This window comes from Rhinopithecus bieti, unplaced genomic scaffold (assembly GCF_001698545.2).
Source record: "Rhinopithecus bieti isolate Rb0 unplaced genomic scaffold, ASM169854v2 scaffold_15838, whole genome shotgun sequence".
NCBI classification, from domain to species: Eukaryota; Metazoa; Chordata; class Mammalia; order Primates; family Cercopithecidae; genus Rhinopithecus; species Rhinopithecus bieti.
In genome coordinates this window covers 2,550,922-2,561,447 of record NW_016808928.1, presented here as the reverse complement: position 1 = coordinate 2,561,447, position 10,526 = coordinate 2,550,922, and the positions used below count along the sequence as shown (strand labels likewise).

The 10,526-nt window shown below is 48.7% G+C and overlaps 1 protein-coding gene across 5 annotated transcripts in view; it reads left to right on the top strand.

Annotated features, from left to right (window-relative positions):
- ARHGEF10 (Rho guanine nucleotide exchange factor 10) overlaps nt 1–10,297 on the top strand; it is a 122,793-nt gene extending 112,496 nt beyond the window's left edge. For 4 of the 5 annotated variants that reach the window (XM_017887850.1, XM_017887848.1, XM_017887847.1 and 1 more), the window contains 2 exons: nt 5,164–5,286; nt 8,352–10,297. In XM_017887850.1, coding sequence (XP_017743339.1) covers nt 5,164–5,286; nt 8,352–8,866 — 638 coding nt within the window. In that variant the 3' untranslated portion in view covers nt 8,867–10,297. The remainder of the gene's footprint in view (nt 1–5,163; nt 5,287–8,351) is intronic. The other variant, XM_017887849.1, reaches the window with a different exon arrangement.
- Nucleotides 10,298–10,526: the final 229 nt, after the last annotated feature.

Sequence of the window (10,526 nt, the reverse complement as noted above, 5' to 3'; positions counted from 1 at the left end):
CCCCCGTCCGCATACCCCACCCTGCTGTCAGCTGCCTCTCCCGCCCACCTCCCTGCTGATGCTGTTCGAAAGCCACTCCTGTATGGCAGGTTCTTTATGTTTTGTTTTAGATACTGTCTTTGACCTCTCCTGTAGAAGAGAAAGACAGAATTATCCTGCTTTCCTCCAAGCATAGAGCACCCAACACAGTCCTGCACCGGTCCAGAAACAGAATGCAGAGCCCTTGCCGGCTGCTCAGGTCGCAGATTCTGGCTAAATCGCGCTGCCTGTGTTGTGTGTTTTGGATGATGAAGTTGTGGCTGGGCGCTGAGTCTCCCTTCCTTGGTACTTTTCACCCTTAGCTCATAGTTTCCAGTCGGCTGATGATGGATCCATCCCAAGCCCATCACAAGCCTCTCACTTGGTGCCAGCAGATGTGTGGGGCTCACCCTGGTGCCCACCCTCCCAGGCCCCTCCAACATCCTGGGCTGACTCTGCACGGCCACAGTGTGTGCTCTCAGCCCCCTGCTCTGGGGTCCCCTGAATCATGGGTCTTTACTTATTCCTGCACACAGAGTCAGGTCTGCATTTTAGACCCGCATGAAAGCAAACACATACGTCTGTCCAGATGGAGCGCCGTGCCTGTAGTTGGCAGGTTTCTCCAGCATTTCAGTACTAAGTTTGAAATAGCTCCAGCTTCACTGATTTCTGGGGAACACTGACTGCTTTACCCACATTCAGTTCTCTGCTCCAAGGCTGTGGCCTGCTGCCGCCGTGGCCTCATCCTTAGGAGAAGGGTACACGGGTTAGAGCCAACCTCGGTGACACCAGAAGTTCAGCTTTGTTTGTGATGCTTCCAACAGTGATTCTCTGTAAGATCCTCGGTGCGGCATAGACTGAAATGATTCTGATTTTCATTGTATTTTATGACTCAGATGGAATGAGTAGGCCAGAGAGTCCTTTCCTCCAGGGAGTCCTTTCCTCTCGTCTCCTCTGTCCAGTCATCTTTGCCTTTCAGCCAGTATTTCATATATTTCATAGAAATAAGCACTATGGCATTCCATGCTGTGTTTAGACATTCTGGTCGGGGCACATTCATACGGTGCTGAAGCGCACGGGCACTGAGGTCGCCGGGCCGTCACCTCTTCTGGGTTCTTATCCTCCTGATCATCCAACATGGTTCCTGGAGGCCCACACGTGTCCGCTGTGCTCTGTTCACACACACACAAAACCTTCATTCTCAAGTTGTATTCATGACGATGCTCAAATGGGTTTTCGTGTGTGTGTGTGTGTGTGTGTGGCAACAAGACATAAAATTATCTTTTTGTGCTATTGCTGGAATATGAAAGTCAGGTAGCTTCTGCAAATGAAGACTTGCCAAGCCAAAAACAACAAAATTTGAAATAAACAAACTGTACCGTAACTCCTACCTTTTGTATAAGTTCACACAGCATGATGAAACCTCCTTACTTCCTCGGGGTCTCAGCCTGCTGGCCCCTGGGGGCTCCGTGAATCTGTAGCTAAGGACCTGGCTCTACTCCTTCTATTTGGAATTCAGTTCTGAAAACCATTTAGCTCGCGTTCTTTCACATAAGCTACATCAGGTTCAACACAGACTAACGGTTGATGAAGGCCTGTGATTAACATGCACATTCGTTAGAGCAGTCATGACCTCTGTAAGTTAAAAAGGAGTAGAGTTTACGGCAAGTGAGTTCACGGCGCCTCAGCTTTTAGGTTGTGAGCAGTTGCAGTAGGTTACATCACCAGGCAGATGTTTCCTGCTCTGTCCCGCATGTTCAAAGGAGGATATTTTTGATGGAAGAGTGCTGAGACCCTGTGGTAAATTGCACCTTTCTGAGTCTCCACCGAGTGAATACAGAGCCTCCAGGAACTATGTGACCAAATAAAATGGCCAAAATTTCCATTAAAAAACAAACAAACAACAACAACAACAAAAAACAGTGTAACTTTTCTAAAGACCATGGACTACACCAATGAAACCGGACTCAAGATGGTGAGTTAAGGAACGAGATTTAGGACTTGGGAGCCACAGCCTCTCTCGGCGGCCGGTGTGGCCCTGGCCTGTCCTTCGGTTTATATTCCAGGCTGGGAAGAGCAGAGGCGAATCCCCCTGGTAGCATTTTCTCCCACGCTTGGGGGACGTATTTGCTTCTTCCAGTCACTGTTCTGTCTCTGAGGTTACTTGAATGAACTTGGATGGTGTTGTTTACACCCCCAGCCCCTCCCACCCTCCAGGGCAGGAAATGCGTCTCTCTGTGGCTGCCTACGGAAGGCCCTGGTGGCTCCCAACGGAGTCACCATCCAGCAGGGGCTCACATGCAGTCAGTCCCACTTCGCGCTTGTAACCCATTGACCAACCTCACTGGGCAGTTGCATCACCGTTCACCACCTTAGCTGCCGCCCCTCCCACCTCGCCAGCAGACCTCACGTGGGCTCCAGCCCCGTCTGGAACACACCCTGCTGTCCTGTTCTAGGTCATTGTTGGTGCTTCCGGACGGGCACGGGACGCCTGGATAGCAGTACTCACCACAGCCTCCGGAATCGGAAAATGACCACACGGTCTCGTGACTGTGGCCGTCAACTTTCCTATGTAAAATTAAAGATGTTGATTGGCAGACTGCCTGGAAAATGCAATGGAAAGCCACTCTCTGGAACTTAAGTCTTTTGTGTAGTTCCTGGGTACTTTGAAACCAGTTAAAAACATTCACGTCTGGGTTTTACCTGCTTTTACCCTTTTTATTTTTTTATTTATTTTATTTTATTTATTTATTTATTTATTTGAAACTAAGTTTCGCTCTTTATGCCCAGGCTGGAGTAATGGTGCGATCTCAGCTCACTGCAACCTCCGTCTCCCAGGTTCGAGTGATTCTCCTGCCTCAGCCTCCCTAGTAGTTGGGATTACAGGCGCCTACCACCACGCCCAGCTAATTTATTTTATTTTATTTATTTATTTATTTATTTTGTATTTTAGTAGGGACAGGGTTTTTCACTATGTTGGCCAGGCTGATCTCAAACTCCTGATCTCGGGGGATCCACCCCCCTCGGCCTCTCAGAGTGCTGGGATTACAGGCATGAGCCACTGCGCCCGGCCTACCCTTTTTATTAAATGCAAGGTTTGGCCAGCATCACAGGAGCCCTTCCAGAAGCCGGGCCAGCATTTCAGTCACACGGCCGTAGCCTTTCCCGGCACGTAGGTGGGGCTTCTCCGCTTCCCAGCATCTCATATCCCTGCTCCCACACGGGAGCTGCTTCCTGTCCCAGTGCCACACGGAGGGCCGGGGAGGCCGGGTTCAGGTTTTATGCTGAACTCGTATGCACACTGGTTTTCTCTCTCATAAGACAGTCATGTTTCATACTGAAAATACTTACCGTTGAGTCAAACTGCTGCTCTAGAAAGAGCATCCACACTCCCTTTGCGGCCGCTCCCCGGGCTGCTCCCCGTGTTATAGAGTGATCGGCACTTGGGATAAGCTGGGAATCCTGCGCATCAGCTTCGAAGCGGCTGCTGTGTTTTTCATTAGCTTTAGAAAATAACAGCCCCGGCTTACGTACAGGACTGTGGATTCACTGTCACCCTGACCACATCACACCAGCCAGGCAGACATTCAGAATTCCTGGGATATGCATATTATGGAGCTTTTAAAAATAATATCAATCAGTGTTTAGAAATAGAACCAAATGTCTGGCTTTGTCTGTAGTGAGGGTTTTTTGTTTTCTGAGGAGGCTGTTTGACACCTGTCGATACAGATCCCGTGTTTTTTGTTTTTGTTTTGGGGGAGGCTGTTCGACCTCAATTCAGAGCCTTTGGCTCTGGTGTCAGATTGTTTTTCGTGCTCTTTATCTGAGATGACTTTGGGTCAAATGCAGGGATATTTAAAAGAGCTTTTATGTCTACAGAAAAGAAGAATCACCGTCGCTTCTCAGGAACAAGTTAAATTGGCCTTCTGTGCTCCTCAGCTTTGGGGCTAGAGAAACACTGGGGTTATCTTGTCTGTGTTGGAAGGCTGCAATGCTGACGATTGTGTCAGAGTTGCAGGGAACGACGTGAAAGTCCAGACCCACCCTGTAACCACCGTGAGGCAGGGTCTTCCTGTAACCGCGATGAGGCGGGGTCTTCCTGTAACCACAGTGAGGTGGGGTCTTCCTGTAACCACAGTGAGGCGGGGTCTTCCCTGTAACCACAGTGAGGCGGGGTCTTCCTGTAACCACAGTGAGGCGGGGTCTTCCTGTAACCACAGTGAGGCGGGGTCTTCCCTGTAACCACAGTGAGGCGGGGTCTTCCCTGTAACCACAGTGAGGCGGGGTCTTCCTCTAACCGCCGTGAGGCAGGGTCTTTGGAGCAGGCCATGTGTCTCCCACCCTGTAACCGCCCTGAGGTGGGGTCTTCCTGTAACTGCAGTGAGGCGGGGTCTTGAAATAGGCCATGCGTCTCCCACATTGTTTTGCAGCCACTTTCTAGCCTTGTCACGGCCAGAGCAAACTGTTTAGTTTCTCTGGGCTTCAGATCCTTGGCTGTAAAGCAAATCAAAACCAAACTAACAAAGAGCCTCAAAGGCCCTTCTGACCCCGCCGTCCACTGTGGTGTTTCCCTGCTGTGTCCAGCGCCGAGGCCATGTGACGATGTTGTTCTTCACGCAGAGCCCTGAAGAGGCCTTTCAGTTCCCCTCTAGGGTCCAACTGCGGCTGAGGGCCCATTACTCGAGTCTAGCCGTGCCCACTAAGAGACCTCTCCTCACTTGTAAAGGGGCCTCTGTGCTCCCGAAGAACCACAGGCCGCTGTGTGTGTCGGGGACTCACAAGCTCAGGTGCTACACGGCCAGGAAGCAAAAGGTTTAGACAGATTCATTCAGGGGCTTGATTCAGGGCTGCAGGGGCCGAGCAGAGCCATGCAGACAACAGCCCATGAGACCCGGCCAGACATCTGGCCTGTTCTGTCCAGGTGCAGACGCAGGGCCTGCCCCCAAGACCCTTGTCTTGCTTGTGTGGTTGAGGAGCCTGGTGCTCGGGTTTGGGAACTCCTGTGCCACATCCTGCCCCTGAGGGGTTTGGTGGTGGCATGACAGACCTGTGGGGTTTCCACTGCTCCCTCACCTCTCCCTCACCACCCCACCAACTCTGCTGCACAAACCAGACCCGAAACCACTCATATGTCTTTCTGCCCAGGGCACCAGCGGCTGTCGGTGACGAGTCTGCTCGTCTGCCACGGATTGCTGATGGTGGGCACCAGCCTGGGAGTCCTCGTGGCCCTGCCAGTCCCACGTCTGCAAGGGATTCCCAAAGTGACCGGTGAGTGGCACCTGCAGTCTGAGTGGCTGATCCTGTCTTGCAGACTCATAGAGCATAGCAGTGTGTAGTGGGATTTAACATCCTAGGATTGTTTACACAATTCATATTATCTGTGTGTTTTCATGGTATTATAATGACTTAGTAGACTGTTTAATTGGAATTACCAATTTATACATTTTCTGTTTCTTACGTTAGTAGTCCAAGGAGAATCTTATGTTTTCCTATTCTGTTTAATGCCAGAGTTAGTTTCCGTCGTTCCTTTCTGTATTTTATACTGTGAAGAAGGAAGCTGGGATCTCCGTCAGTCCTTTTTGTATTTTATCATGTGAAGAAGGAAGCCGGGATCCGAAAAGGCTCCGTTGTGCTGTTGCCCTGTCACTAGGAGCTCAGGCTGGAGCACCCGGCCTTTCTGGGAAGCTCAGTCCCATTAGGGATTGGAGGCCTTAAAATATGCTTGTGTGTCTGGAATCAGGATTCCCAATCCAGGGAATTGGCCCAGGAAACAGCCTAATCTGGGAACAAAGTATGATGAAAAAAGACATTTGCCACAGCACTTAATTTTTAACAGCACAAAATAGGAGGTGACCTGCAGTTCATAATGAGGGATTGGGCCGTTTAATAAAACGGTGGCATTGCCGGTAATGGGTAGCACGCAGCCAGCAGAGGTGGTGTGGGCAGAGCCTGCAGTAACGCGGAAGACTCCTCGTCCTGTAAGTTCAGTAAACCATGGCCTGAGATTCTATGTGGGTTATGATGTCACCCAGCGGGATAAACTAACAGAGAAAACGCTCTGCAGGAAGCTCTTAGAGCAGAACTGTTCCTGCGGGCTCCACTTCTGGGATTTCCTCCGGGCCGACCTGGCAGTGGCTTCCATGCTCTCAGAGTGTGGCAGGTCCACCCGTGAGGATTAAGGAATTCTAGTTTTGCATTCATTTCCTAATTTATGTTTTTATTATGATCTATGTGATTATACGTGTTGCGAACCCCAAATCCAAAAACAAAATGCAAAATGCTCTAAATTCTTTTTTTTTTTCTTTTGAGACAGAGTCTCACTCTGTCACCTGGGACGGAGTCCAGTGGCACGATCTCAGCTCACTGCAACCTCTGCCTACTGGGTTCAAGCGATTCTCCTGCCTCAGCCTCCCTAGTAGCTGGATTACAGGCACTTGCCACTACACCCGGCTAATTTTTGTATTTTTAGTAGAGATGGGGTTTCATCATGTTGGCCAGGCTGGTCTCGAACTCCTGACCTCAAGTGATCCGCCTGCCTTGGCCTCAGATGCTCCAGATTCTGTGTCGACGTGATGCTGAAAGGCAGTGCTCATTGGAGGAATTCAGATTTTGGATTTCAGATTTGGGGATGCTGAACCATCAAGTGCAATGCAAATATTCCAACATTAAAAAAAAAAAAAAGAAATCCAAAATACTTGTGGTCCCAAGAATTTCAGATAAGGGACACTCAGCCTGTAAATACATAGAACTGTGCATCACACACAGTTTCACAGTTTACATGGTAATGAGAAGAGGCCACATGCCTGTCGCCAGCTCAGAAGGGGCCGTGACTCACACATTGAGCCTCAGCCGCCCCTTCTCAGCCTCAGCTGTCTCTGCACACACCCTAGGAAACGACGATGCTCAGTTTTACATCAGCTATTCCTTTGGTTCTCCTCTGTAGTTGTACCAATGTCTATCTTAAAGGGTTCTTTTCACCTCTCCTGTTTTTGCACTTTTCTGTAGCTGTCCCATGGTGCACGCAGCCTCTGTTGCTTTTTCTCTCAGCATTGCTGGGGTCGGTCCCTGCTGGTGCCGCAGCTGCAGCGCTTTCCTCTCCCTGCCTGCAGCCTGCCTCTGAAAGGAGGTGCACTCATTGTGTTCCTCTGAATGGATAGCCAGGTGCATCCTGAAAGGAGGTGCACTGTCACTGTGTTTCTCTGGACGGGTAGCTAGGTGCTTCCTGAAAGGAGGCACACCCTCACTGTCTGGGTTTCTCTGGGTGGATAGATGGGTGTTTCCTGAAAAGAGGTGCACTCACTGTGTTTCTCTGGATGGGTAGCTAGGTGCTACCCATTTGCATTACACGTCAAGCCTCTGAATATTCGTGTGGCTGGCTCTGCAGAAGCTCCTCCTGGGGGCATGCCCGGGGCATCATCACCGCTGGCATGCAGGGAACACAGGTGCACGCTTCACCAGGTGATGAGCGGCCCTGTCCCTGCCCAGTCCCCCCAGCTCCCGCTCCCTGCAGACTTCACTTTGCCACTCTGCTCTTTGGGAAATGTACTCTCACCATGGTGGAAGATTCAGTGATGTCATCTGCCTTGGCCAGAGTAGGATGATGGTGAGGGCTGGGGCCTGTTTCATACTGAAAGCACCGGGGGAAAGGACATGTGCCCCCGTCCGTATGTTATGTCACCCACGAAGCACCCAGAAGACACGCCAGGCCCACGTGATACTTACAGAATCAATGTGGGGGTTGCAGGACTCTGTGTGGCATTAAGAGGACCTACAGGTGTTTCTGATACGATGATGACTTTAAAATTTGAATCACATCGCCTGAAAACTGAAAGTCCTAATTTTAATCAAACTACAGAGTTAAATTGTTCTGAACCCTAGAACGTTTTTGTAATGAAAAATGGCAGCCAGCCAGCAATTTAGTTATTTCATTCCCAAACCAACACATTTCAGGCGTTAATATTTCTAATCAAGACTTAGGAAAATTTGGGATATTTCCGTAGGGTAAGTTAGAAGGTATTTTATGCAGAATGGAAAAATGACTATTTTATTACTTTGAAAAGTACAGTATGAGTATTAGAACTGAATTACTGCTGAGGAAAACACAACTTTCTATTTTAGAAAATCATTTTTAAAGCCTTCTTCACATTAACTAAAACCCCAGAAGAATATAATCCAGATATTTTCATTGTAGCCTATGATTCAAGTATGCAAGTGACAGGTTTCGTTATTTGGGCAGGGAGAAGTGCATTGGGGTTAAGCCAGGCACTTTTTGCTTCCTTCTCTCACATTTTGCCTATTTTAAAAGACAGCGGTTGAACTGTTTCCCTTTTCAGGAAGGGGCATGGTCTCCTACCATGCACACAACGGTCCTGTCAAATTCATCATCCTGGCCACGGCTCTGCATGAGAAAGACAAGGACAAATCTGGGGACAGCCTGGCTCCCGGCCCCGAGCCCCAGGATGAAGACCAGAAGGATGCACTTCCGAGTGAAGGAACCGGTTCGTCCCTGAGCCAGGGTGACCCTGACACAGCCATCTGGTTGGGAGATTCGCTGGGATCGATGACTCAGAAAAGTGACATGTCCTCCTCGTCCGGGTCCCTGAGCTTGTCTCATGGCTCCAGCTCTCTAGAGCACAGGTCAGAGGACAGCACCATCTATGACCTCCTGAAGGATCCTGTCTCGCTGAGAAGCAAAGCACGCCGGGCCAAGAAAGCCAAGGCCAGCTCAGCGCTGGTGGTCTGTGGAGGGCAGGGCCACCGGCGGGTGCACAGGAAGGCCCGGCAGCCCCACCAGGAGGAGCTGGCGCCGTCCGTCATGGTCTGGCAGATCCCTCTGCTGAATATATAAGCAGGACAGCCGCCTCCTGCTGTCTGAATTTGCAATCAAGGGTGACTTCTCAGCTAATCCTACAGCCTGAGTGATTGAACTGTGTCTACACTGGTTGGGAATAAATTAAAAACAGTATTTGGGGGAGAAACGTGCAATATCGTCATGGTGGCATTCCTGCCAATTCCTTCCTTCTCTTCCGTACAGCAGAAGTAATTACAAGCACTTCTAACGAAGGCAGAAGATTGATGCAATTTTCGAGTAATTGAGTGCAGTTCTGGGAAAATACCACATTCTTTTTGACTGCTGTAGTCCATATATAAATACTAAATGTTAAACTTCATCAGTGCCAGACCTGTCGTATCATATTACAGAATTCGCAGACTAAGAATTTATGAGAAAATATGTGTATTCAGTAGTGCAGGCATTTGTTAACAATTCTTAAAATAATTTTACCTGATTCAGATTCACGACTTTTATTTATATTCTCTATTTTTGAATTTCAGAATAAAATTTGTTAACAATTTTAAAAGCCAGGTAACAACTACCAGTCCAGTTAGCATGATTTGCTTTCAGAAGTGAGCTGGGTTTTCCAAAGTGGTATAATACGTGTACTGTATATTTTAACAAAGTAATATTTTTATATTGCATTTTTCTATTAAAAAAAATTAACAGTTAATGTTTCAGTCAATATATTATCTGTAGCATTTCACAAATATTGTGTGCTTTGAACCAAAATGCTCAACATTTGGACTCAAGCATCAACACCAAATTATTCCTCCCTTCTCGTTTCAATCGAGTGACTATCCACGAGAAATGTGTGTGCTTTAGTGTTAGAGGAGATAGGCAGAGAAGTCTTGCTTAGTTCCTTGGTGCGGCTTCTTGCCCCTTTGACCTGGAACGCTGTGTCTGCTTTAGCACGCACGCTCCGAATGACTCCTGGTGCTAGGCCGTGTTGGCTGCTGTCGCTGAGCGGGACCCAGGCCAAGAAGCGTGACCTCGGGCCAGCCTGTCTGTTGTGCAGACGCCTCCTCTGCAGAACGCATCAGTTTCTATTCCGCAGTCGCAGAGCCAACCCCGCGTGACAAGGTGCATAATGAGTGCACACCATCCTGTCAAGGTGCATAGTGAGTGCACACCATCCTGTCAAGGTGCATAATGAGTGCACACCATCCTGTCAAGGTGCATACTTAGTGAGCTCCATCCTGCTCAACGTGTATTTCAATGTTTCACTTACTGGATGGATAACAAGAAAAAAATCCTAACCCAGGCAGTCACCAGAAATAAATGTCTCAGCACTTTACAGATGACTAAAAATGTTAATTTTATGACTTAGCCAAATATTTTCTAGGTTGCATATATCCCCCATGTGAAAGTGATTTCTTCCCAAGCTTCTCAAACTGTTAGCTGCTGTCTGACTTCATAAATAAAGTATTTTTATTTTAAAATGCAGTAGGACGAGTTGCATCTTTTATGTGTCAGATGGAAAGGAGCATCACACTCGGGGGCTGCGGGGATTGGCCTGCACATTCCTAGCTGCATCACCACTTGCTGCTTCTAAATCCCAGCAACGCACCCGGTTGCGTGGAGGACAGCGCTCTGAATTGGAAGTAGGCACTGGGAATCTTTCAAGCAACTCATGTACTTGTTCTTTGTTTGTTTTAAGAGACAGTCTCCCTCT